The sequence below is a fragment of the Takifugu flavidus genome, chromosome 21 (assembly GCF_003711565.1).
Source record: "Takifugu flavidus isolate HTHZ2018 chromosome 21, ASM371156v2, whole genome shotgun sequence".
In the NCBI taxonomy this organism is placed as follows: domain Eukaryota; kingdom Metazoa; phylum Chordata; class Actinopteri; order Tetraodontiformes; family Tetraodontidae; genus Takifugu; species Takifugu flavidus.
Window position 1 is genome coordinate 1009754 of NC_079540.1, and position 27963 is coordinate 1037716.

General features: G+C 43.1%; 5 protein-coding genes across 6 annotated transcripts; 3 read left to right on the forward strand and 2 right to left on the reverse strand.

The window, feature by feature from the left end:
• Window positions 1–386: 386 nt before the first annotated feature.
• snrnp40 (small nuclear ribonucleoprotein 40 (U5)) lies at window positions 387–4189 on the reverse strand. Its single transcript, XM_057021557.1, has 10 exons — window positions 3960–4189; window positions 3250–3379; window positions 3061–3154; window positions 2803–2968; window positions 2533–2655; window positions 1827–1947; window positions 1666–1748; window positions 1469–1530; window positions 793–896; window positions 387–649 (listed from the first exon to the last, which is right to left on the reverse strand). The coding sequence occupies exons 1-10, from the start codon at window positions 4068–4070 to the stop codon at window positions 600–602; spliced, it is 1044 nt and encodes a 347-aa protein (XP_056877537.1). The 5' UTR covers window positions 4071–4189; the 3' UTR covers window positions 387–599.
• Window positions 4190–4250: 61 nt separating this feature from the next.
• zcchc17 (zinc finger, CCHC domain containing 17) lies at window positions 4251–7724 on the forward strand. Its single transcript, XM_057021558.1, has 7 exons — window positions 4251–4435; window positions 4873–5051; window positions 5466–5566; window positions 5644–5735; window positions 6313–6413; window positions 6507–6646; window positions 6822–7724. Exons 2-7 carry the CDS (start codon window positions 4913–4915, stop codon window positions 6978–6980), a joined length of 732 nt encoding a protein of 243 aa, XP_056877538.1. The 5' UTR covers window positions 4251–4435; window positions 4873–4912; the 3' UTR covers window positions 6981–7724.
• Window positions 7725–8946: 1222 nt separating this feature from the next.
• On the reverse strand, window positions 8947–11182 carry fabp3 (fatty acid binding protein 3, muscle and heart). The gene is made up of 4 exons (XM_057021560.1): window positions 11025–11182; window positions 9688–9860; window positions 9385–9486; window positions 8947–9304 (listed from the first exon to the last, which is right to left on the reverse strand). The coding sequence occupies exons 1-4, from the start codon at window positions 11095–11097 to the stop codon at window positions 9251–9253; spliced, it is 402 nt and encodes a 133-aa protein (XP_056877540.1). The 5' UTR covers window positions 11098–11182; the 3' UTR covers window positions 8947–9250.
• Window positions 11183–15670: 4488 nt separating this feature from the next.
• dclk3 (doublecortin-like kinase 3) lies at window positions 15671–21623 on the forward strand. The gene is made up of 7 exons (XM_057020060.1): window positions 15671–15900; window positions 16960–17177; window positions 17678–17809; window positions 18233–19402; window positions 19513–19645; window positions 19798–19965; window positions 20055–21623. The coding sequence occupies exons 1-7, from the start codon at window positions 15834–15836 to the stop codon at window positions 20777–20779; spliced, it is 2613 nt and encodes an 870-aa protein (XP_056876040.1). The 5' UTR covers window positions 15671–15833; the 3' UTR covers window positions 20780–21623.
• A 436-nt stretch (window positions 21624–22059) lies between these two features.
• zftraf1 (zinc finger TRAF-type containing 1) lies at window positions 22060–27906 on the forward strand. Of its 2 annotated transcripts, XM_057020061.1 has the most exons (7): window positions 22060–22564; window positions 22832–23172; window positions 23989–24083; window positions 24432–24575; window positions 25480–25691; window positions 25777–25955; window positions 26266–27906. In XM_057020061.1, exons 2-7 carry the CDS (start codon window positions 22885–22887, stop codon window positions 26476–26478), a joined length of 1131 nt encoding a protein of 376 aa, XP_056876041.1. In that variant the 5' UTR covers window positions 22060–22564; window positions 22832–22884; the 3' UTR covers window positions 26479–27906. The 2 variants fall into 2 exon arrangements, with proteins under 2 accessions (XP_056876041.1, XP_056876042.1); XM_057020062.1 differs by having other exon boundaries at window positions 22060–23172.
• Window positions 27907–27963: the final 57 nt, after the last annotated feature.

A 27963-nucleotide genomic window follows, 5' to 3' on the forward strand; every position in this document is an offset into this window, starting at 1 on the left:
TAATCACTGCTTATTTATACCGACAATTCAAGTGGATCCAGTCTTCAGAGCCGCTAGGGTTTTTATTTTTTACATGTGTTCTTGTGTAAAGGTATTAAGACACATTTTTTAAGCTTTTAAACTGAATTTACGCATCGGGCGAAATTTTACAACCCGCAAGCATTATGCGGAAGTTGTTAAAAAAATCTTCACAAGGTCAATTCTTGTAATAATTTGAATAAGTTGAAATAATCAACATAGTTACAATCGATTTCTTTCTTTCATAACCCAATTTTTCACATTATTATTTAATATTCAGAGCAACAGAAAATGGAAGTAAATGAATCTCTTATCTGTTCATAGATAAATGTTAGCAAATTCAAGGACGTATAATAAAACAATCCAACTTATTTGTAAAATGACGTTTATTAAAAAGAAACAAATCAAAATTAAAAAAAAAAAAATTGCTGAGGAGGTGGTGACTGAACATTATATACTTCAAACATACATCCTGAGGTTGTGCTCTGACAAGCTGTACATTTGAAAATTACAGAGACTCTCAACCATTAAACGCCACCCACTTACTTCTAAAGCAGGACACACACGTTCAAACACACACCCTACTGAATCTCTCCCATGTAGAGTCGTTTATCACTGGAACCAGACAGCACTGCGCAGAGGGACAATGAGAAATAGATTATTCTTATTTTTGTATTGTGTAGCTCATTGAATCTCTCTTTTTTCCTAACTAAAACTCTAAAATTATACTAACCTCTTCAACGCTTTGGAAACTAAAGCAGCTATATGACTCACCTACAGGCTCCTCTGGATGAAAGGCAACTTCATTGACGGAGCCGGCGTGGCCGGGCAGCTTGTAGAGGATCCGACGTGATGTGGTGTCCCAGATATATACGAATCTATCAAAACAGATCAGGGCAACAATGTAGGTGATGCCTGTTGTCAGACATTGAGTATTTTTATTTAACAGTAATGTATCATCTATTTCCTCTTTTATAACACAATTTATCGTTAGTTAACACTACATGGATTTGCACAATGTCAAATGTGGAAGATGGAAGACTTCAGAACCAGAGTTCACTCAAACAAATGGGAAATTCCAAGATTAAAAAGACTAAAATGGGGATTTTTTTTAAACTATTAGATTTGATGTGTTTGTTGGATGCAAAATTTGCAGGATCGTGAAGGCAGAAAAAGCCTCATTTATCCTACAGGAAATGACCCAAAGCACACAGCCAGAAATGGTTTAGAAAGACAACTGGTAAATGGTCCTGAGGGAACTCAGCAAAATAGAAAACATGTATCTGAACTGGAAATGTCTTGTATTCGTATGGTCTTTTGGATGACGTCAATCCAAGTCATTTTCCCCAATTCAGTTGCATTATTTTTATATTCTATTTCTAATTTCAACCAAAAACTACATAAATAAAAACACAGAACATATTCATGTGTGTGCTTTCCTGTTTCTCACCTGTCAGCAGATCCTGCAGCAATCTTACTGCCGTCAGTAGACCAGGAGCACCTCAGCAAATTCTAAAATACAGGATCAAATGGCATAAATATCACCAGCAGAAGTGCAGCTAGTCTATAGTGGCAACAGTAGACAATAGTCTTACTGCTACAGTATAAAAAATATATAACTGTTCATACACAAGATAGAATTGTTACCTTTTCAAAGTTATGAACGTTACCCTGGAAAATCTTCACACATCTCTCCTTTGGTGCAAATGGCCGAACATCCCAAATACGCACTATTCACAGGCAAGAAAGTCATAGTGTTAAGGAAAAAACATTCAAAAGCCGTCAACATACCTAAAAAGAACCCTTACCTGTGTTGTCCATGGAGTTTGAGAGAAGGTACGATCCTTCAGAGCTCAAGCTGAGGCCAGTTACTGAGTCACCGTGGCCTTGCATGTTGTAAATCAGCTTGTTCTGCCTCAAGTCCCACACCTGCAATACAAAGGTGTTTATCATAAACCAAAGACTGGGTTTATTTGGAGGCAAAGACAAATATGCAGTGACACTAACAGGCAAAGATTAATTTACAAAAATTGTCATAAAGAGCAATAAAAACATAACAAAGCATATAAAAACATTACAATTTTTTTCCTACACAAAGAAATTGTACCTTGATAACAATTAATTTAAACAAAATACATGAACTACATGGTCCTGATCATTTTACTTAAAGCTTGTAATTTAAGTAGCTCAACAGATAAATGTGATGTTTTATTATATTACGCATACACAAACTATCATGAGAGCTGCTGCTATTACGTCTGCTGTTTTTTTATATTCATCTATATTCATCAATTTAAAAAAAAAGTACTGCTTTTAAGTTAAAATGCATTGGACTAAAATGGATTATCCATATTAGAAACATTGATGCAATTTTACAACCTTGACACTTGCAAACACTTTTTTTTCACTTTTTTAATGTTTAAAAAAATATATCACTAATTATACCTTATCAACTACTCCTAAAACCTGAGACATTCTGATGGTTATTGTTCCATGTAATCCCAGAATGAGTACCTTGATGTCGTTGTCAATCCCTCCAGACATAATCTGGTCACTGGTGTCATTGAACGTGACAGCCAGAACTTGGTAGGTGTTCTGGAACGTGTGGATGGCACCTTTCTTACGAATGTCCCACAGCTGTCATTCACAGGTAAAGAAAGACAACATTAATTTAATCAGAGAACTGCAATGGAGTATTTTCCAAACATTTATTGCAAAACTAAACTCCAACATCCACTAGCGAAACAGCGCAATTAAAGATTCCACAGTAAATAAAGATCTTACCTTCACTGTACCATCATCACTGCCTGTGCAGATTAGCTGGGGACCACGGCGGGCCGGGTAGCAGGTGTTAACAAAGGAAGTGTGTCCCTTCAGACGCTTGATCCTCTCACCCGTTTCACTGTCCCACACACCCACAGTCTTGTCTGTGCTCGCTGAAAAAAGCAGGCTGAAGGACAAAGCCAAGATAAAAAGTGGGTTATAGAAATCCTGAAAACATTTAAGACAGAATTAAGCATTTAACAAAGCAGTCGCTCTCACCTGCCGTCAGTGTTGTAGTGCAGCTCCATCACTGCTCCGCTGTGGCCCTTCAGAGTGGCATAGTTTTCACAATCTCCATAAACATTCCACAGCACTGCCGCAAACAAAAATGGAAGACATCATAAACAATGATACTGGACAGCTACATTGTCCACATTACTTTCACCAGTGCAGTGATTAATATCTTACAAATCAGCCTGTCAAATCCTGATGAGGCCAGTGTGGCTCCATTGGGGTGGAACTTGCAGCAGTAAACCTCTCCCTCATGACCGGACATCAGCATAATGGGAGCCTGCAAGCTGGAAGTGCGTGGAGGACCCTGTACACAACATATAAATGGACAAAATATAGTGTCTGGATCACTTTCTATATATAGTTTAGTTTGTTTACAAATGTGCCAGCATTACAATGCTTGTTCTTGGATAAACAATAACAGGATAAAATGCCATTGTGAAATACAATAGTATATACAGCTTATTACCTACTGATTTCTAATACAAGCCACTTTAGAGCAAGCATTGGGTATTACTACTATTCCATAACATTGCTTTAGATATGAGGGTGTATTACAACAAGAACGGGGTTTTCTATGAAGTAATACATGGTTGTAACTTTAGGATCTACTTGAAAATAAACAGTGAAAAGAAAACTTTCATAACTGACTGACGAATTTCATTTATCAGTTTTATTGAAACCTCGTTTTCCTAAAACCCGTAGCGTAAAACTCGATTAAAATGATTTCCTGTATTTGTTGTTGTTCCTTTGGGTGGCAATATAGAGCTGCTTAATCATCTAAAATGATTCACAGTCTATTTAGATGAGACTATGGCGGATACTTGGTTTATTTGTAGTTAGAGCAGACACATTTTCGATAATGTATTATAAAGTAGACACCGTACCGTGGCCACGAGTTGTTGAGACTGAGCCGCCGCCACCAGCTCCATCCGAGGCCGCTTCACGGCAGTAGGAACCACCGCCATGTCCGCTACCCTCTTAATAGGTTCAATCATTTCGAGCTACCGGCGATAACGAAGGAGTAGTTGAGGTATAATTGTTGAAACCTAGAAAATCAATGGACGCTTATCGTGTAGGGACGTCGACCGATGAAACACCAAAAAAGAAGAAAAAGAAGTACTTCCGCTAGCGAGGAGGCGTATGATTGGTGGATGCGCTCACGGACGACGACGATTGGTTACTTCACTTGTTGTCAAAGAAACGTGAACCGGAAGTAAAAATGAAGAGCGAATTCTGCGTCAGATATCTGAACTATAATTTAGATTTTCACGCGTTTATTTGCGCGATATCTGCTCGTGTGGGATTGAATAACCACGCATTCATCATTTCTAACATTTAATCGCAGAGACTATTTAATTGGGTGAGTCTTTAAGATGGTTTAAGAAAGGTAGCTAACGTTAGCTTGACGCCAATCATTCATGTACCGTAACGGCTAACTGCTAAAAGCTAATCGGTTAATGCTTAATTCAAATGTACACTGGAGAGAATTTTTGTTAATTATATTAAAATAGATAAATATATGGCACATACATTAAAAACAATTACAATAGCTAATATTCACCGTTATTTGAGAAATAACAAAGTCGCTGCACGGTGTCTCGATTTACTTTTATACCAAAGGTAATGGCACTTGCAGTAAGTGAAAACTGTTGACAAGATTTGTGTAAAACGAAAGTTGTTTCTTTTCTCGTACCACAATTTTTGATTTTGAACAGAAGCAACATTTACATTTGACAGCGACATGGTGACTCTGCTTAGAGATCAAACACAAAATATGCTTCATTTTGAATCTTGTAGATTTTCGTTGTAATACCAGTGGAGCACTTGCATTGTGGCCATGTCTGACAGCGATGGCCAAGGACAAGAGCCTGCTGGGCTGGAAGGTCTTCCACCCATGTACAGCATCGCTAAGGGTGAAGTGGTCTCCGTGCAGACCTATGGAGCATTTGTTCGTTTACCTGGATACAAGAAGGAAGGTTAGAAACCCTGAAGCCTATCTATGTGGATTATCTACAGTACTCAATAACATTATTTAACATAATATTGAGATGAAGAGTTTGTAAAATAATTAAATCAATAGCCATTTGAATAGAACCGTAAGTGGCTTGTAATTGTTAGTTTCTACCACTAGATGGTGAACTTACACATCCTATTATATGTGTGAGTTTAAATTCTGGCTCTATGTCCTAAAATAACTTTGACAACAAGTAGTAATTTTAATTTTTGCAAATTATGTGATTTTTTTAAAAAAAAGTCCTTTTATAGTAAAAGTAAAGGAAACAAAAACATTTAATATTCAGTCATGCACAGTATACATCTGTCCACACAATTCTGCTGAATTCCTTTGTGTGATTTTTATTTTATTTTTTAATTTTCATGACACATAACAGGTCTAGTGCATGTGAGTGAGATGTCAGCCTCACGAGTTGAGAGTGCCTCTGAGATTGTTGATGTGGGAGAAAAAGTGTGGATTAAAGTCATTGGAAGGGAGGTAAACACGCACATTCCCCTACAGAAAGCTTTTGTCTTAGAAGTCTGCAGGTTGGTTGACTGTGTTTCTGTTCACAGATTCGTGGTGACAAGGTGAAATTGTCCTTTTCAATGAAAGCTGTCAATCAGGGAACAGGGCGTGACTTAGACCCAAACAATGTTATGGCAGAGTAAGTAATCCATCTTCATGTGTGCTTGTAAAATCAAAACACTTGAACTCTACAGACGTCAAAAACAGCAAACCCTCACAGAATATTATCTTATTTTAGTTGGTTAAACACATTAAATAGAAGCTGAAACAGTGGAAATAAAAGTCTTTAATAGCAGTTTTGCAACAGCCTAATGGAAAAAAAACGAGAAGTAAAGCATCCCAGACATGCAGAGACTTACTTCCGCTTTGGTAAGGAGTGAAACATTTGATGTAGCACTTTTGGGATTTCATTATCTACATTGTGTAATATTGTGAAAAGGTTAACAGACTGTTACAGAATGCAAAATACATCCAAAAGGTAACGTTGATTCCACTAATGGTTTCCTACTGGTGAGACTGTGAGTGTTACATTAAATAGATAAAATAATGTTTTTAAGTCTGTTTGGGGATGTAATGAAGAGCTGATGCAACAAAGTGGCAAATATGACCTTGCTTCAAGCCCTTTATAATCTTGCTAGCATGAAAAGGCGATTGGAGAATTTGATTTTAATCTATGGTTTTATTTTGAAGTAGAAATCTTCTCTGCTTCATTGCAGGCAGGACGCGAGAAGACGTCAGCAGTTTCGAGATCACACAGGCAACAGGATCACACTGGAAGCCGTACTCAACACGACGTGCTCCAAGTGTGGCTGCAAAGGTGAGATGCCATAAAAGAGGCTTGGAATTTCTTTATGGCTCCTCGTTACAGAGAGTTTTGGAGCTGTTTTAATAAACTAAGACTTTTTTCCAGGTCACTTTACAAAAGACTGTTTCTCAGCTCCGGGCCTGCAGTACGCTCTTTTACCTGAAGGGGGCGATGAAGTGCCAGAACAGCAGACCTCCACAGTAAAACCACAGCCAGACTCGGACAAAAAGAAGAAGAAAAAGAAGGTGACCATGTCACTGTTGATGTCAGGCTAGATTTAGCTCCACTTCATTTTTCTTTCTTGATGAGTAATTCATTTTTCCTGCCAGCTGCATTCTGCAATGTAACTTGTGATTGAGACTGCTGACAGCATTACCATATTGCTGCGTCATCACTTCAATCACGTGCTTAATCTTGCAGGAGAAGAAAAAGAAGAGAAAGAGGAACAGGAAGGATTCAGAGAGTGACGGCAGCAGTAGTGAGTGCCAGTCGAAGAGGAGGCACCGTGACCACTCTGCCGACAGACAGGACAAAAAGAAGAAGAAGCACAAGAAACATAAATCACACAAGCACAGCTGAGGGAGCTGACGCGCATGTTCCACTGCTGCTGTGAGACAGAGAGGATGTGGTTGGGGCAAAAACCAGTTTCTAGCGGTATTTAATCAAGAAACGCTTGTATTAGAATGAATTCACCATCCAGGTTAATTTAAGGAAAGGTTTAAATGATCCTGCCTTTATTTATTTAAAGCGCACATAAAGCTCCAATCCTTTAATAATCAAATAAAATGACATTGAGTGCCCTGCAGTAGCCTCAGACCCGCCCCCAGTTTTTATGTATGTAACCAGATAAGTGTAACCAATATGGCAGCTGGTTGCTCTCCCTCCAGAAACTCACATATTAGTTTACATCTCTCAGTTTATTTTATTCTAGGGTGTCTGTTAAATGAATGTGAGGGGTTTAACATACAAAACATTTAAATAATCCGCAGTACAAGAACAAGAGCACACAAGAAGTAGTAAAACACAAACAGGATGTTTAACACATCCTAAATGAGTGTGACAGGAACCTCCAGCTTTCATGATATCCTGAGGTGGTCCACTGCTTATTGTGTGTTAGACGCCACAAAGGTGTGTTTGTGTACTTATCCTCTGGTGAACTGCTCACAGTACACACAATCCCCATCCGGCATGGTGACTCTTGGCCTTCATTAAATATGTTTTTTCAAATACATGCGTTTTGATGCTTTTGTTCTAAATCACATGAAAGAACCTGATTGACAATTTTATTTAGACCCTCATTTTTGAATAAAAGGTCTCACCTCAGACTTGCATCATCTGTCCCATGTGATCAAAGTGATCAGATGTGTCGTAAGTGGGTTAGATAAGTGGCTCTCGTGCAGTGAGAGGTAGTATTGCAAGATAAGAATTCTGAGCTGCACAAATCATGTCTTGTTAGTGCAATGGCTGGTAAATGACAACCAGAACATTTCTTAAGAGTACTACCTTATTTTATGGTATGGTTAAAAAAAACAGTATGTCCTAATATGTATCGTGCATCACAAATAGCTGCTATACTGAGATACAGAGTTTAACTTTATTGAGGGGGTTCTTAAGATTCATTATGGCTCATTTAATCATTGATAAACATGCAGGATTAGCAAGTTGGTGCATCTGTATTTATGTCAACTTGTTCTTCAATGTGCAACCAGATCCATGTCATTTAAATAGAACAAGCAAGTAAATAACGTACAGTTGAACGTTTACACACACCTTTGCCAAATACATGTAAACATTTCCTTTGACAAAGTTTATTCCTAGTAAATATCCCTTGTTTTCTGACAGTTTGGACAATGTGAAATTGCTCAGTGGATCGTCCGGTGTCGCCCCCTTAGTCCAAAAACAGTCCCACTGCGTTGCCTGGAGACTCTAAATTGTGAGATGAATAGGGGATTTTAGCGCGAACATTGCACACCCACACCTGTTCCAGTGAACCGAAAGGATAAAGCAGACTTGTCCAGGTCTGTTTGCCTTAAAAACATTGACTTTAAACTTGTTGCCAGAAGGAGCTACCTTGCTCACCAAGGTCATTATTCATCCTAAGATCAGGTTTTCAATCAAAACTAAGTGAGCAGCTTTTATTTCAGGTCGGAATGATGTGAATCGTTGTTGGCTCATGATTAGATGTGGGATAATCCAGCACCCTTTCACCTCTTCACTTTTTCCATAGTTGGCAGTCTGACAGTAACATGACATCAATCTTCCGTGTGAGGGAATGATCCCAATTTAGAAAGCATGCAAACGTCCCTGTCGCCTTTAGCACTTCTAAAGCCCCCCCTCGCACCAAGCAGGCTGGTACAACACCGTCGCCTCAGTCATGGACAGAACTTCCCAGACTTTAAGATGACCAGCTGTGATGGAAACATTAACATAACTTGAATTTGATCACAGCAACTCTTAACGTTAGATCTTAAAGGAACAGTTGCCTTTTCTTGTTCCTTGACCCCTTTAAAGTCAAATGATCATAAACTTTCCAAGACAATTTAACTACTTTGTCCAAAAGATTTTATTCAATCAGCAGGCAAACTTCAAACAAATGCATTTATTTTCCAGTTTGGAGGCACCTTGCACAACATAATCTTTAAACAAAAATACAAAGGCCAAGAATTTGAAGGGGAGGGTTCTTCAGTGACAGAAACATTAGAAAGGGGTTTTACAGTCAACGGCGATGTCAATAGTGGTCATGACAGTGAATGAGCAGCAATCAATGGACAGTTTGTCTTGATGCGAGGTCTTTGTAGGGTCAAGACCATCGGCGGACTCAGGTAGGCGCTGGCCAGAGGTTTGGGTTTTTACTCTGCCTTTTCATAATGGCGCGTGCAAACGACTTTTCCAAGTGTGAGTGTCTGCAGAGAGAGTTAGAGTGAGAGACTATACAACCGGGGACATGCCTGCAGATGGTGAAACATCAGACAGGGGCACTGACCAGAGTGAGGCTCTTGTCGTTGACCTCCCTGACCAGAGTGGTCTCTTTATCATTCCACTTCTGTACGTGCACCATCTTTCCATCTACGATATTAACGGTGGACTGCAGGAAGCAAAGGAAAACAATGGGGACATGTCAGACATCTGGAAACACCATTATACTTCATAACTAAAAATGTTACGAGTAAAACAGATGTTTCCACCTGGAATTCCAAATAATTAAAGTAGCCAACTGGAAAACTGTTTACAGTTTACGCTTGCAACAATAAATCTAGAAAGCCATTGTTATAATAAAACCTCTCACCTTAACATTCCTGCCATCTGCGGTGGACTCATCAAACTCCTCTCCCAGCTTGAAGGAGATTTCTGTGTTCTTGAAGGTGCTTGAGGTCTTCAGCACCACCTTGTCGCCGTCTATGGAGATAATGGTGCTCGGTTTGGCCAGGCCCCCCATCTTGCGCAGACCCATGCCCACACCTGTAGAGACCACGACACATGAACCTCCGAGCGTGCCGAGGCAGCAGAAAAGGTGCAATACATGAACGAATGGTTTGCATTCGACCTTGAAGAGCCAATGAGCCACTCAGGAATTTGGATAATGGGGATTTCATTTCAAGAAAACTTCAGGATATTCAGGAAAAGGAGAAAACCCCACAGTGACAAACTTTGGAAGTCAAGAGGACATGGAGCAAAGATTATGGCTGTCCATTCACCAGTGCGAACCTTGGCCAATCAAAGTACAGGATTTGATTGAAATTGACAACTTTAGGAGGCTGGGATCAATTGGCCCACCTCATTTAACCTTTACACCCTTATCTTTGCCTGCAGCATGTTCTTTAAACACTGCAGGGTCCCTGACCTGAAGGCCTGTCTGGGCAGGTTCATGTTTATACATGATTAAGTGTGTGGGTCTGCACATTGTTGCTTCACCTTTAGCTCCTGCACACACAGGTTCTGTTTGTCCTGCTTGCTGCACAAGAATCAGAAATAACTTCATTTTAGTGGGGACATTTTGGATGTACCCCAACTTCAACAGGGCTAGAGAACCACATCAGTCATCGGAGGTGTGTGTGTTGCCTCATTGGGCAGAAGGATTGAGGTTGGTTAATGATTCTACAGTTTCTATATCGACTATGACATTCGAGTCCAATTTAATACCACTCAAGGTCACGGACAGAAATCAGTAAATCAAATTCTTGTCCCGTTTACCGTTTCACATGGGCCCGTCTTCAATTCCTCCCATGACTTCAGACAAAGAGCAGCCTTCACAAGAGGTCATCTCCAATGCGAGTGTAAAAGGGGGCCATTCATGCTTAACCCACACTGGGTTGCTGCTTTTATATCCCCACTCTAAGCGGGCCCCTCCCTCCTCTCCAGCATTTCTGCCATGTGGTCAACCGCTCTACCCTCGTCCACCCCCATCCCTCCCTTCCCCCGTGCATTCGGTCCACGTTGCTCTTTCACCTCAATTCAGCATCTCGGCCCTCTTCCTCCCCACTGCTGTGCATTTTAAACACACCTAGAAGCTCCCCTTTGCTCCATTTCCACATGCGGCTGCGTGCAGCGTCGGCAGCATCCACCTCCCTTTGACACGCGCGCACGCATGCTCCCCTAAGTGGACACCGAAGACTGCACACTCACCCAGCTCCTTCATGTAGTCGTCGAATTTCTCGCTTGAAATGAGGTTCCATGTTCCGACAAAAGCTTCGGCCATATCTGCAGTGAGCGGCAACAAAACGAGGAATGAACAGGACTGACGAGTCGGTGAACCAGCGCCTCAGAACGATGCCGCGCGCCCACTGGCTGATTTATACCGGCTGTTCGTGACGTCACCTACAGAACAGTGGGCGGGGCCAGCGTTAGCCCGACCGAGCGCGTGCAGTTAAAACGAACGAAAATCGTGTTTTTCGAAGGATTTGCTTGCGATTTGTTTAGTCTCTGCATTTTTATTCCGAGTTCATCATCGAAACATGAAGCAAATGCAGTTGCAGGAAAATGTTCTGCATAAATCCGAGCAACTTCTTTCCTCTCGGTGATAATATTTAAACCCCGGTTGGGCTTTGGTGCAAAAATGTTATCACCTTCGTTTGCATGTTGCAGATGAGGACATGATTACAACGACCGATTGAGTTTACTGATTGTGTGTTCAACATGGGACCCCCTTCCCGTGGGCTCACCACCTGCAGGTGGGGCCAAGGGGGTCGGTTGCATTGTGTGTTGGGTGGCGGCTGAAGGCAGGGACCTTGGTGGTCTGATCCCTGGCTGCAGAAACTAGCTTCTTTCCCTCGGTTATAGTATTTCAAATCAATCTCTCCGGTTGGGCTTTGGTGCCAAAATGTTATCACTTTCATTTGCATGTTGCAAATGAGGAGATGACTACAAAGACAAATTGTGTTTTCACTTTACATTTAAGGCGGTCATCATTTAAATCATAAATATATCATAAATGCGTGACATAAACACAGCCCATTGGTTGATTTTCCTGAAGGACAGCGGGCTAGTCCAATGAAATCTCTCCGCCCGCCCCTCTCTCCCCCCTTGACCAAGGTTATCACATTTAGCCTTTTGAGTTCCAGAGTTGGGGGGTTTTTGTTGCACAATCACTCCCACTGCGTTCACAGGCTTTCCGAATGGTGGACAGTTTGGTGTGCAAGAATAGCAGCACAGAGGAAGGAGAAGTAGCTATTAAGGGGGATTTAGATGAGAGACTTTAGGGACAGATGAAGGGGAATTTCAGATTTGATACTCCAAGTCTACTTTTGATTTGGGGGCAATTGAGAATCTGCAGCCTGCATGACTGGCTAATGGATTTTTTTTTTAAAAAAAAAAGCCTTTTAGCATGATCACAGATTTGAAAAGACATCTAAAACTGTGCGATGCGTTGAAATGAGGTACAGAGGTGAAGGAGGGAGGGTCACGGAGTCAGTGACAGAAAAGATTGAGCCTGGGGGGATGGTGAGGGTGCTGGTGTGACTGATTGATCTTTTTTTAAGCGTCTGGTGCTGTGTCCTAATCAACCAGTGTTCCTGACCTTAGTCTTTTCCAGCTCACAATGTGGAAAATATTGTGTGTATATTGCACATCTACTGATCAGGGCATTGCATGGTTAGTGTGTTACTCCAGGAGTGTTTTGCACATACACATGCACGCACACTCTGTGCACAGTTGTCCCAAAAATCTCAATTGCATTTAGCTTAAAAGTTTGTATATCACCTGTGGCGAGGTCGTTGCATTTAGCCCCATACAATTTACAAATGATCATTTAAAAAAAGATTTTTCATGAATTGTTTAGTACTTCAATATTTCCACAATGAGTTTGCAAGTCTTTAGATTGTTTTCTGAAGTGTGATGATTGCATTTTTTGTTCTTATGCTAATTGCAGCATCTAGTGTCTTCACCAGGAATTGATAATTAGTGTATCCAGTCATCCGTCCGTCCGTCCATCCAACCACCCACCCACCCATTTTCAAGTCCCTTCAAGTCCTTTGGTTAACCTGATAGAGATTAGCATTAGCCTACAGCTAAAAAACCCTGTAAACAAACCCATTTTAACACTGTAAGTTGCTTTGGATTGCTGCTAAATGACTAAAATGTCGTACTAATGGGAGGAGGGAGCCGATTCCTCCTGTGTTGTGGGACAACGATGTGAACGTTGTATTTGTGAGAAACAGACTTTTGTCGAACTTTAAGCGCAAACATGTCTTTACTTGAAAAAAATAATCATGTGGTTCATCTAGCTTGGGGGTGGACAGGCCCACACACACACACACACGCAAACCTGTGCACCGACACACCCACACAAGAAGTGGCATTCGTTATTCTCAGAATCAACCTTTCTGCCTAATGATTTAATGATATCATCTAGTCTGCATCTATGGGAGAGTTTTGTAATCTACATAACAGCACGTTACTGCACCGGACGGTGCTGTTGTGCAGCAGGTCAGACACCCTGTCCCACTGCCCTTGACCACCATTTGTTCAGGGAGTGTGTCTAAACTCTCACACGTGTGTGTGTCAGACGGAACACATTTGTGGTTTGTAAATCTCTGACATTTGACATAAACAGGTGTGAGTGGGAGACATGGAAAATAACAGAGGTGGGATGAGGAAAGAGGAGGTGAAAGGTCATAGGGATTGAACTCTGAATGTGTTGGCAATCTGTTCCCAATACCATTTATTTGTTTAGTCTTGCGCAACCTTCTGACATAGTGCTGTGAGATGTCACTGAGGTTAACCATAAAACTGAATGTCAGGCTATTTACTGTAATGCACACACCCTTAAGGCTGGGATAAATTCAGTGTTCTAAATAATATAATGTGAACGTCCTGCAGGTGGTCTCCTGAGTGGAGATCCTGAGTGGAGATTGCTGGATTTTGTAAATAATAATAAATATTCAGGCTGGTGTTTCTCTTTCTTCATAACCTGCTTTTGACACTTCAATCTTTTAAATACACCGCACAACCTGTGTTGCACCTTAACATGCAACCTTATTCAAGTTGTCTGTTGTTCTGAGGAGGTATGAATGTGGATCAATTCCAGTGTAGCTAAAAAAAGAACACTGTGAACCAGGGAAAGCTGCTTTTTCTTTTGGCATTCTTTAAGACTCTCATCCCAAAGGCTTTGGGGAAAATGGTGAAAACATGTGTGAACGGCCACTCCCTGTTCTGCAGCGCAACTGCTCATCTGCTTCTCTGGAATAAGCTTGATGAGTGAATAATCTCCCTCATCGAGCTTTGAAGTTATCACAGAAGCTTGGGTTTGGCAACAAAGATAAACTTGATGCATCTATTCTGACACTGTTTTTTAAACCAACAAACAAACAAACAAACAAACAATTGTCGAAGCAACCATTAAGTCAACTCACTGAAATGGCAGATTAAAATGTTAGCAAGCAGATAAAGCTTGTCCTTAAGTACCCAGTGTTAAATAGTCAAGATGATTTGCAGATGTTAAACAAAAAAGTGTTCAAATTACTGAGCCCAGAAGAGTGGCCAAATTAACTAGATGAAAGAGACCCTCAGATAAAATTCCTGCATTCCATTGAATTCCTTGGTGGAACTAAAAGACCTGAGGTGTTTTCCCACTATTTTATATTTTCAGTTCACAGATCAAACGTACAGCATAATTGCTATGTATGCCTCCAAGGGATTTCTAAGCTCAAATCCATGAAAACTTGATTAATTGCCAGCTGGATTGCTCATTTATCTAGAACCCCCCGTCACGCTTCTTCTCTCTTTGTTTGTTTTCTATTCTGTGGCTTGGATTTACTTTGGGTAGAGCTGCGCCACCCGCTGGTTAGACACCAGTACTGCAAATTCCGTGCACGATTGAAACCACTCAAAAACCAAAATTACGGACATGGAGAAAGTTAAAAACAGAGTACACCGTATTCATATTATACCGCAACAATGAGTGTTCTTAAATACCAAAAGGAATGTAAACACACATTTAAATGCCGTTCGAGCACGCTTTATCACCATGGATACTGTTAACATGAGATCAGGATGTAAGAATTACTATTCCGGCTTTTAATCCTGGATTCATACAAGTGTGTGTGTGTGTGTGTGTGTGTGTGTGTGTGTGTGTGTGTGTGTGTGTGTGTGTGTGCGTGTGTGTGTGAGAGAGAGGGGGGGGGGGGGGGTAGAGAGTGTTGAATTCCACGAGTAAAACTATGGTAACTGTTTTTAAGATTAGGAGTCCCTGTCGCCTGTGTGATTTTACTCTTAACATCCAGCATTCATTCAGTCATGAAAACAGGAAAGGTTGGCGTGTGAGAACATGCAAGCCCTGAAACCTTCTGCTCTACTGTCATTGAACAGCCTGATTTTCTAGATCATGCCAAGCCTAAATCTTGACATTGCCTGTTACTCATCGTTTTAGCCTCATAGACAATATTCTATCGATTATGTCTGTTGAGATAGTCTAGCAGACATTTAGGCTTCATGAACTAATTTGTCATTAAAAGTAGATATTTGTTTTATTTGAATAATGTCAGTATACTTCTCAACGAGTACAAAAAGCCCCATTAATTATAACATGTGTTCGGCAGATTGTCAACTACTTGACGCCAATCGTGTTGTTAATTATTACACAAAAGTTAAAAAAAAAACAACCAAAAGATAACATTTTAGTTCACGTCTCAACCGTTTATCATCCACATATTAAATGTATAAAGTATTCTACTTTTTAAGTGAAGCCAGCAACAGACATAATTGAGCTTGTTATTTTGGTTTGTGGTCTTAAATACAAAAATAAAATCATCCAGCTTCCGGTGTTGCTGCGTGACGCGTAACCATGGCGACAAATGTAGTTACGTCAGTGCCGGTCTCGCAGCGCATCCCGTTACTTTCTTGGTGAACACAAGCTACGACAGCGGGTCTTTAAAGAGGAATAAAAGTCTACGATGGCTCAGCTCTGTTGCCTCTTTTGATGTTATACCTCATCTGGTGATGACGCCAGCACAAAGAGCCCGGCAGGGACGCGAGGCGGCACGTGAGGCTAAACGGCGAGCGGCAGGTGAGCGATTCAAATTACATTCAAAACAAACACAAACATATTCATATATGTACATATGTATTTTAAAAACAAACAAACCAGAAAAGACTGGTGCAATGGTGATTCCATTTTTTAAAAAGTTTAATTTACTTTCTTTCTAAATTCCTATATATTATAGCCATTTTTTTTAAATTGCAGCCAAAACGGATATAAAGAACCCCCAGAAACAAGCCACTAAATGTATAAAATAAACGTTGCATTAATTCCCTGCATGTTGAATGTGAGAGACCAGACATGAAAATCCGATCATGGCATAAAACATGATCAAAACATGAGATTTTACCTGAAATCCCATCAAACAGCAAGATCTTTAAAAAGTGAATATTTATGAAATGGCAATCACAGCCACAAAGTGAGACATTCCTGCTTGAACTGTTTCCAGAGAATGTATTAATGTATAGAAGTAAAAAGATTGTTGTGCGTGTGTGAGCCACTCTCTAGGGGGCAGAGGTGTCCTGTTAAGTGATTGGGGGCCCGGTTCTTATCCACAAACCTGTTTCTTTGAGTTGTTCTGCATGTGGAAACAAAACCACAAACACCCCCCCCCCCCCCCGCGACTGGAGAGAGTATCTTTGTGTCTCCCCTGGTGCCAGAAAGTGAAACGTCAAAGATGTCATGCGGCCAGTCACCAATCATGCGGGTCCAGATGCATCCTAGAAACTCAAGAAACTCATGAGACTTCTAAGCAATCCTAAATAATTCAACCACAGTGGCAAGGTGCTTGAAGAATCTCGAATGGCTCTTGCACTCCCTGCGATGGAAAACACTCAAATCTGATCAGTCGGATTTGTTTTCACACACACACACACACACACACACACACACACACACACACACACACACACACACACACACACACACACACACAGAATGGTGTACAGTTACTTGTAAGGTTTCCTTTGTATGTGATTCCTGAAGAACACAATGAGGCTGTGGCCTCAGCACAGCGCACTTCCAGTAACGCCGCTATCACTTTCTGTCTCTCATCTCTGTCTCCTGGATTAATTTGTCCTGCTTCAGCTCCTCCAGCTCCTTTGTTGAAGCACCTGAAGAATGCTGGTGGAGCATATCAGACATGGCCCAGGCACCCCTACGCAAAAGACCCGATCCAGAGCTCCCACTTCCCTCCCCCTCTTCCTCACCTTCCTCTCTTACATACCCGGTATGCAGAGGAGAGTGCAGAAAGACCCCATCTGGTCACAGTAGTCTACCCCTCTGGTCAAAACATGCTACGCAAGGTGAGCTTTTTATGGTAGTACTATATATTTATAAAACATCCAACAGTCACTCTTAATAATTGCAACCATTAATGTCTTAAATTGGTCAGCAACTATTGTATTTTTTTATTAGGAAACCAGCATCTCTACCTTTTAAGCTATTATTACTTGGTTTTAAGTTTGAATAGCTCCTATTTTGGTTCTGAACAAAACTTTCCTAATGTAGTTATAGAAAGTTTTTTCATAACTACATTAACATGTAAATTGTTGGCCTTAATGTCCCACCCATGTGACCACGGGAGAATGAATAGCTTTACTCTAATGACCCTTGCAGCCCTGGTGAATTCTGATAGATGTTTCAAGGTTGTGTAAAATGTTATTTTAATTACTTTTTCTTTTTTTGCACAGCAATCAGTTTTAACAATAGTTAAACATGCTAATCCCCCTACGCGCCTCCTTTATCCCATTACAGAGAACTCGTAATAATTCAGTGTTACATTGTCATATTTCTATTTTTCAAGATAACAGTGCTGTTGAACCGCAGGGGTGTGGTGTCCTTTGAGCAGCTGCTCTTGGATATTTCAGAGGCCTTGGGCTTTCCGCGCTGGCACAGAGCCCGCGTCACACGCTTGTTCACAACCCACGCACAAGAGGTGAAGCCTTTAACCTTCCAAGTTGCTTTCCGGGCTCTTTTTTATCTGCCCTGTGTGATTTTATGCTCTGAAATGCCTCATGGTAGCTACGGTGTAAAATAATTAGGGACAGGTTTTTGTAAAAAGGGTAGTCCTCTGGGCTGCAAGCTTCGATATAATACGCTACTTTTCACATCAGTTACAGCTGATGGGGTTCTTCATGAGCGGGGCTCAATCAAATTAACATACGGTAGAACTGAAACACCTGAGCTGAAATTAAAAAGCTCTGGAGGTTTGTTTCCATTTTATCCTTGTTTGCGTATTCAGCAATCCACCACTGTGCCTGACTTGGCTAATTTAAGAACAAAACAAACCAGCAGACAGTTTATGATCATAGATACAAAAACACAAGGCATTAAATATTAAATTCTTCTTTTTAATCAGATTAAAGGTGTTTGCGATTTCTTCCGAGGCGAGCCGGCCTTTCTGGCTCTGGGGAAGTCTCGCCCTGTCCTGAGCAACGTGCAGGAAGCTCTGGAGGAGCTGTTTCCAGAACATTCCCATTACCGGGATGCCGCACTGCGGGCCTGGGAGAGAAAGCTCCGACCGGCGCCAGATAAAACGGCAAAAGCGGACAGTGGCTACAGTGAAGGGATGGACAGCAACAACACACCCCCTGACCCTGACAACACCAAGACCCTGAAACATCACACAAATGCACAACAGCATCACCACATGGACGCACGAGGTGAGAATAAATCCGAAGCTCAGAACTGTCAGAAAAAGAACTCATACAGGAGACCTGCTCAACTACCCAACCACCTGCAGAGGCTGCGGGCGAGGGGCGGGGTCAGAGAGCGACAGCCCTCGCTCATTGTTCCATTTAGAAGTGGTGAAATATTTAGAGAGGCCGAGGTGGTTTCTCCCGCACTCTGTGAAAAGTGCTTAGCAAGATCTAAACAGAGGCCAGAGCGTATCAATCAGTTACCAGGGAAGACCCCCCTTCCGCCTGTGTCAAGAAAACAGAAAGGAAGTGCCTACGCTGAACAGGAAGTGAAGAAATCGTATGTTCCGACTGGCCCCCCATCATCTCAGCTCATCAGCAGAGAGGAAAAAAGGAATGGAAAGTCACAAGCTCAGGGTGATGAGCAAATCCGACAAGAGAAAAACACCTCTGATGTTCCTTCAGACCACAGCGACGTCACCGAGGAGGACATTGAGCGTTGCTATGACATCGGCCGCGTTGTTGGAGATGGAAACTTTGCTGTGGTCCGAGAATGCCGCCGCCGCGACAACGGACAGACCCTGGCGGTCAAAATCGTGGAACGATCCAAGCTAGCTGGTCGAGAGCACATGATGCAGAACGAGCTGAGCCTCCTCGGCAGCCTCTGCCACCCCCGCATAGTGAGGCTGTTCGCACACCGCCACACTCGGACCCATTCCTACCTGGTGATGGAGCTGGTGACCGGAGGGGACCTGTTTGAGGCCATCAGCGAAAGGGGAACTTTTTCAGAGCTGGAGGCAGGACTGATGGTGTCAGATGTGGGCGAAGCCCTGAACTACATCCACTGCAAAAGTATAGTGCACCGAGACATCAAACCAGAAAACCTGCTGGTGAGTGCTGAGCAGGGTTCCAAACTAGGTCTCCCATAGAAAGTAACAGTTCCTGCAGTTAAATTGCACAGTATAATTGCTTTCATGGCTTCTTTTTTCATGTCTCTCAGATAGAACGTGTCACTGCTGGAGTGAGTCGACTGAAATTGGGTGACTTTGGACTTGCTATGGTCGTGACTGAACCGGTCTTCACCATTTGTGGCACACCCACATATGTAGCCCCAGAGATTCTCAACGAGACAGGTTAATGCTGTTGACTCTTAAGACTGAAACCTATTTAGCATTACTAGTTATTCCTGTCTAATGACAATTAAACTCTGCTGTCTGATCAATACTTGGTATTTGTAATAAGAGACTGGTCTGATTATTTAAAATTGCATTCATTGATCTGACAGGATATGGCGTTGCAGTGGACGTATGGGCACTGGGTGTTATTCTATACATTCTGCTGTGTGGATTCCCCCCATTTCGCAGTCGGGATCGGAACCAAGAGGAGCTATTCAAGTTAATAAAACAGGGGCACCTCCACTTCCTGTCCCCGTTTTGGGATCATATCTCAGAAGGTAACTTCCAAAACAATACATTTTTTACAGTGTTTTTTGCATAAACTGGAAATAAGCAATATTCTTCTTGTTTGTGTGTTTGCACGCAGAGGCCAGAGGCCTTGTTAGAGCTCTGCTGCAGCCTGAGCCCACAGTGAGGCTGACCGCAGGCCAGACCTTACTACACCCATGGGTGAAGGCTATGGCTGCGGACTGCCGGCAGGGGGCGCCCAACGACAAGGCTAAAAGAAACACGGTAAAAATGAAAGCAGAACAAGACCAAGCCCAGCAACGGCACCAAAACAATGCCTCAGAACTAACTTCCGAAAAATCTGAATTCACAAAGAAGGAGCCCATCAGTCCTTTTGGCATGCCTGAGGTCCACACTACTAACTGCCGCCTAACCTGCTCATCCAGCAGGGAGGTCAACTTGCAAGAAATACAGGATCTGGCTCCCGAATTGTCAAACACACACTGTAGTCCTGAGAACCGAATGAGCTTGCGCAATTATTTTAGTGGCCCCGTCACCCAGATGCACCCCCTACCGCAGATTAAGTCGCAGTCACAACAAAACAGCCAACAGTGCTCGACTCTACAACACACGTCAGCTTCAACCAATCAGAGACAAACTGTGTTGGGTCACATAGCGTCAACACGGCCGTCCTCCAACCCAGCAACAGCTTCTTCATCCCAGTCTCTCCATCAGCAGAATTCCAGTTGCTCCCATTATAACGGGAACTCATCCACCTCTCCAAACCCCTCGTCGCAGGACTGCATGGAGCATGTCGCTCACGGCGCCAATACACAATCGCCTCACTGTGAACCTGCTCCCTAACCACGTCTCATGCCAGTCACTGTGATTGTCCCAGATAATAACTGCTGGTTTAGTCCTTGAACGACCTGCAAATGATGTTATTGAATGCATTTTAAATGACACCACAAATGCATCATGATACGTGTAATAATAGAGGCGTGCACAAGACAAAGAGGAAGACAAATAAAGAACTGCATACTATGTAAAGTCCATGCGTTGCTGGCTAATTTATTGTACTTATTTTTGTCTTATGGTACTTGTGGTTAGATGAGTACTTGCAGGCTAGTGGTCGCTATTTTACGTTGCCTTACTTGATTTAATGATGCCTCAAAACCACTTGACAGCTCATTTTGGATCACTTATTAAAATGTGTGTTTCCCATCCAATGTGCTAAAATATTAAACCTTGTTAGTTGTGGTTTTCATGTTAATTACGTAATTTTATGTTATTTATGGTGTTGCCCTCACTGTAACCTAATAATCCCACACACTTTTTATTTGAAATTAGCAAACGGTTGCACAAGAACAACTAAAGTGGACAAAATAAACGAAGGTTTTGGTCATGAACGTCCTAATGAAGGAGGGCCAGATAACACCAGCCTTCTATAGCTGCTGGTTGCAGACAGCTGGGCAGAATATCTGCACGTTCACAGATATTCTTATTTTAGGAGGATCAAAGCATGAAAGCCAGGGGCCCTATGCTTAACCTGCAGATGCAGATACTTACAATATCAGCCTACGAGGGAACTCGTGTACACGCCTGTATGTGAGCAACCTTAGCAGCTATAAGTTCATCATCTTTGTAACCTGCAACGCTGAAGCTTCCTTCCCGATCTCAACTCGGAATAAAAGAAATAAAACCCTGATGGCTCCATATGCGCCTTCCTTCAGAAGTGCCCTTGATTCTCTGACCAGAATCATAATCCATAACTTGCTGCCCCCCCCAGTCCCGCTCTCGAATACTACAGATCTGGGTGAGTAAAGGGAAGAATAGCCTTGCAAGGTCTGCAGTCAAGGGCAGTTGAAGCTCTCGGTGAACACCCTGTTTTTTCCGGCGGAGTAATGGGTCTTTAACATCCACAAACATCAGCAACTTTAGGGCCACCTTTTTGCCCCTTTACCACCACACCAAAGCAGTTTATTTGTTTGGATTCGCCACACATCGTTGTGAATGTTGTAACTATCTTAAAGATATGCGTGGCGACTCAATACATGTTTTAGCTACCCTTCCAAGTTGTGCCATACGCTGAGCAGCAAGTGCGCATGCGCGGAGCCAGAGTCTTTAAATACCCCAGGTCACCTACCACAATAAACATTCCACTGTCAGACAGGTCGGTGGTGCGTTCAAGAACTTCCTGGTACACAGATACACGCAAAATATATACGGCTGAGAACGCAATTGGTGTTTTCAGCCAAACTCCAGGACTTGTCTGTGTCATACCGAATTTGAGCCGGAGTCGTACTGGCTGAGTGCGGTCGGAGGAGACGGACGAGGGGAAAAAAAAGAAAACAAAGATGGCTGTGTAGCCAAAGAGACGAGAACTGTCTCTAAACGCTGTTTTAAGCCAGCGACAGTTTCCGTTTGCCCCGTGGACACAGTCAGACGGTACCGGAGCAGAGACCTTAGACGAGCAGTCGAGCTGGGCAGCTGGTGCACCCCGCTGCAATCTGCTGTCATTGCGAATAACGGCGTCGAGAGCACAAGAACAGCTGAGAGACGCCAGTTGTTTTTGTTCTGCCTGGGCAAAGGGAGCGGACTGCTGTGTTTTTGTCAACGTAGCTAGCCGCATAGGGTGCTAGCCTAACTGTAAGTCACAAAACTAGCCGACGTTTATTTAAGTCACGATGATATTGTGTTGTACTCATGATCTCGCTATTACACAGTTATTAGCTTGTGATATTTGGAGTTGATAAGTGGGGGTGGCGTTTGTAGATATAAGTTAGCCTGATTTCCTTTAGTCTGACAGTCTGCCGCTTCAGCGTTAGCTTAGCCTATTAGCAAACGGTAGCTCTCAACTGACCATTAGCTTGACAGTTTGAAAGCTAGCTGTGAGCTAATCTGCTAATATTTCAGCCTCAGCCTGGTCGCGTCAGGTATATCACATAAATCTCCGGGCAGTCATCGCCATGTCTTCACTGGAAGAGAGAGACGTGGGCGTTGCGGCCGCCCCTGGCTCCTCCTCGGCCGGCCTGGGGGTCGGAGCCGTGGGGGCAGCGGCGGAGGCTGTCGCTGGGGTCGCAGCCATGCAGGACGAGGTCGGGATACGACGAGAAGGGCCCGAGTCTGACACAGACGAACCACCAAAGAAGAGGTTGAAAATTCCTGAGGGAGAGTCAGGAAAGCTGGAGGAAAGACTGTACTCAGTGCTCTGCTGTACCGTATGCCTAGACTTGCCCAAGGCGTCTGTGTACCAGGTAAACACGGTGTCAGCCTCCCCTCCATAGAACAAACTCAGCAGATCTGCTGGGCCTCCAACTAAAAGCCCATCGTGTGTCCCAACCCCCCCACCCCCACCATCATTGTGGTGAATACTGCACTTTTACAGATGTTCTTATTTATTCTACATGCGACAAGCCTCCTCACCGTCCACTTACGTACCATTTGAACAGTGACACCTAGAATAGACGCCGATTTATACTGGGAATTCTACAAAAAAGCCCCCCCTCCACCCCCAAGCCCACCGCACGACATTCAACATATGAAATCAGTCAACACCTTTAATTTTAATGTTTCCTTCCTTTGTCCTTCCCTTCTGTAACTGTTTCAATGGCCTAAAATGCTCTATTTTAGTTTCAGGAGAAGAATCTTAAATATTGGCAGGATTTCCTACAAAGTGCAACACACATGGTTTAAACCACATTTAACTGTTAAATCTCCTCACTTTCCACCGCCCTGATGATACAATTGTTTAAAAAAAACCCATCTTGATTAAAATATGCATTTCATGTTAATTGCATTAACCCAGTTAATGTGTCTCTCAGATCATCTCCAAACCCAGAAAGTTCAATAATAGCACAAAATATATTACTAAATAATCCCTGTCAAAATGCCAAATTAATGTTGTGGAAGCACGTCTAAACCCTTGAAATCTGTTTTTAGAGATTTAAAACAAAATGAATTCAGTTATTCTTAGTAGAACACATTTCTTCTGCATCTACATGAATATTAATTGCATGTGTCTGTCACTTTCCACATGCTCTCTGGTTAATAGTTGCCCTTTTTAACCATAGTGTACCAATGGACATTTGATGTGTGCTGGCTGTTTTATCCATCTGCTGGCTGATTCTCGTCTAAAGGAGGAACAGGCCACATGTCCAACCTGCAGGTACACCAGCAATACGCAGCATCCTTATGTACTCTGTCTTTATTTCTGAAAAACCACCATGAGCAACCTCCCCAAATCAAAATGAGACTCACTGGCTAGTCACCACGAGGGCGATGGGAAGTTGCATCCAGTTTCCTGTTTTTCATTGAACCTCGAGTTTTCAGGTGCCAGAGAGCCTGGATGATAATGATGTCTCCAATTAATGGACACTGTATGTTAAAATGCCCCTCGTCAATTGAACAAACGTATCAAACCTTTTCTTAACGAGATGGTGTTTTGTGGCCTTTAACATTCTTTCGACAGGCCCGACAATTGTCACTCGTGCGTCTGCGCTTTGTGTGTGTGTAGGTGTGAAATCAGCAAGAACCTGTGCTGTAGGAACCTCGCGGTGGAGAAGGCTGTCAGCGAGCTGCCGACAGAATGTACGTTCTGCCTAAAACAGTTCCCCCGCTCCAGCTTAGAAAGACACCAAACAGAGGAGTGTCAAGACAGGTATTCACCACGGAAAGGTCGCTTCCTTCTGCCTGTGTGTCGCATGTTGAATGTTCCGAGAGGAGTAATGGAATATAAAGAACCGGAACACTAATTAAGCGGAACTGAAAAATGTAATAAATGAGGGTCATGGGTGTCGGTGTGTGCGTGTGTGTTAGAAGCAAAGGTTTTACATGAGGCTTTTTCTACTGAGGACACACCAGCATGTGATCTGAGGAGATCAGCTGATGTGGTCACTGAGGGTGGGGGTGTTACTTGTTCTTGCAGCACATTACCAAAATACTCCTTTTACTAGCAAAGCAGGGACATTTTGGCTGTCTGAGGGTTAAGACATGTCTTTTGGGTATAGGTTAGGGTATAGGTAGAGTATAGGTTAGGGTATAGGTAGGGTATAGGTTAGGGTATAGGTAGGGATGGCTTCTTAAGGAGCTGGATAACCCCTTATGCCCATTAAAGTCCTCACAAAGATAGAACTACAAGAATGTGTGTGTAATGGAGAGATCCTCAGTTTTATTGAATTTGCATGTCTGAAATCCTATGAGGTTGTTGCCATAGTAATGGCTGGCCCAAGGTGGGACAGAGGTCATTGTCTCCATGACAACCGCCATGGTAAAGTGTCAGGCCGGTCAAGCGGCGTGTGCTATCTAAAGGTGATAACCGGGCTAACGTTAAATCCACGTCATTTATCTAAAGTTGCCATGAGGATTTAATTACCCCTGGTCAGTCTGGGGCAGCTTTCAGATTGTCAGTAGAAAAAGACTGGATGTCAGCACACGTGTAATTAGCACATGTGTAATTAGCGATGGCACACACACAAAATGATCTGATTAATTATTACCTGTTAAACCAGGTCTTTGTGTCCCCGCTTATGTCATTTAACTCACATCTGACGTCTGGTTGCCAGGGTGACCCAGTGCAAGTACAAGAGAATCGGTTGCCCCTGGCAAGGTCCATTCCATGAGCTGCCAGCGCATGAGTTGGAGTGCTGCCATCCCACCAAGACTGGGACAGAGCTGATGGGGATGCTGGGAGAGATGGATCAGGACCACCGCAGGGACATGCAGCTCTACAACAGCATCTTCAGCCTGCTTTGTTACGAAAAGATTGGCTTTACAGGTGAGTGGAACTTGCGTCATCCCCATTGATGTGTGAAGGTTTCCACGGTTCCCGAGCACCTTCTCCTCCCTCCGCCTCCTCGCAGAGGTGCAGTTCCGGCCGTACCGCACCGACGACTTCATCACTCGCCTTTACTACGAGACGCCGCGCTTTACTGTTCTCAACCAGACCTGGGTGCTGAAGGCCCGCGTCAACGACTCTGAACGCAACCCAAACCTCTCATGCAAGCGCACCCTTTCCTTCCAGCTCATACTCAAAAGCAAGGTACACACACACACACACACACCTCTGACATAATGCATTACACAGCTCAGTATTGAGCCATCACAACGAAGGCTAACCCTAACCTTAACCAGAAAAGCACATTTTAACCAAGAAACGTGTGTTTGACGTCCTCACTCGTGGATGTTCAGGTCCTCGGTAATAAAATGCACGCTCACACAGATTTGGATGGCGTTCATCCCTGTTTGTGAGCCACATTCACCAGATCGTCTCTCCAAAGATCGATCGCGCCTCGGATCAAAACCTGAACTAATCCAGCACGTGCAACACGTGCATGCGTGTGTGTGTGCAGGTGAACTCTACTCTGGAGTGCTCCTTCCTGCTGCTGAAGGGGCCGTACGAAGACGTGCGGATCACGCCGGTCATCTACCACCACTTCTTCAGCAACGACACCAACGAGACCGACTACGTCCCTTTACCCATCTCCGATTCGGTGGAGTGCAACAAACTCTTGGCCGCCAAGAACATCAACCTGCGCCTGTTTATCTTCCAAGTCCAAAAATAGAGATCGGGAGGAGAGGAACCGGAGGAAGAGAACGATGTTAACAATGAGGAAGAGGAGAAACAGGAAAGAGGTGGAAGGAAAGGAGTGATGGAGGGTGAAGGGCAGAGAGAGAAATGGTGGAATTAAAGAGACACCACTGAACCACTGATACCTCTGTACACATACACACGTCTCCACTCACAAGGATGCACACACACACACTCTTCGACACACAGTGCACACATTAACACACACACACAGATAATACACCACTAATCACACTTACCTCCTTTTTCAAGATATGACACCCCTTTTCATGGGGAGCTGTGAGTTACTATTGAGATGGGTGGACATGCTTATGGGATGGAGTTATAGGGTGACACAGGGATGGGGTCGTTAGTGTGTGTGTGTGTGTGTGTGTGTGCGCACATGTCAGTGTGTGTGTATGTTCTGGTCAGGTTAAAGTGTATCTGCGGAGACACTCAGGAGGTCAGGTCTGACCTTTCACACCTGGTACCCACGTCTGTGTGTGTGTGTGTAAGAGAGAGACTGAACAACAAAGAAGGTTATTGGACAGGCTTTTAGAGGGCAGCCTTAATTCTTTAATGTTGAAATGTCCAAAGATACAACAGTGTGAAATGTTTGACTCTACTGAGCTGTTCTTTGGACATGTGAATGTGCGTGTGTGTGCGTGCGTGCGCGCGTGTGTGTTCTCCTTCTTTTTGCTTCGTCTAATCAGCCGGTTCTTTTTCTGTTATTGACTGAATTCATGGGAGCAAGGCAGTGGTAAAGTTGTGAATCCAGAACAGATGAATAACAAGGCACCACCCTCACCCGGTGACCCTCGTTTGCCTCCCGACAAGGCGAGATGGCCCGGCTGCATGTATATTTTAGTTTGATTTACTTCCTATATTTAACCTTTAACATATGCGATTTTTATTTCTTTTATCCTTAAATATTTAAGTACCTGTGAACTTTTTTGGGGGGGGGGATTGCGTGTGTATGTGTGTGTGTCTGTGTAAAAAAACTACAATCTTAGACATTTAAATCAAATTCCTCCAGACCTTCAGGGGTCTCCAAATCTCCCAGTCAGCCACTCAAATGAGGTTGTCAGAGAATCCAGAGCCACCACTTCATTTTTAACAGCCCCACAGAGAATGATTTTGCTGCCTGATCTAAAAAAATACATCATTTAGGTTTTTAAAAGAAAGTGTAAGTGTGTGGCGAGGGCGGGGCCGTGTGTGTTTACCACAGTGAGATTCTAGCATTAGACTTACTTGAACGACGAGATGTTACTTATGTAGATTCTGCTGGAAGGCAGATAGATCTCTCTCCTCCTGACCTCTACTTCCTGTATTTCTGTGTTTTAATGCTTTGTCTCTATGCCAGTGGACTCACTCATCTCACTACGGCTGTACATGTGCCTTTTATTAAAGATCGTGGAACTGCTGTGTGTGTGTGTGGTGTGTGTGTGTGTGTGTGTGTTGGGGGTTGGAGGGTCTGCGG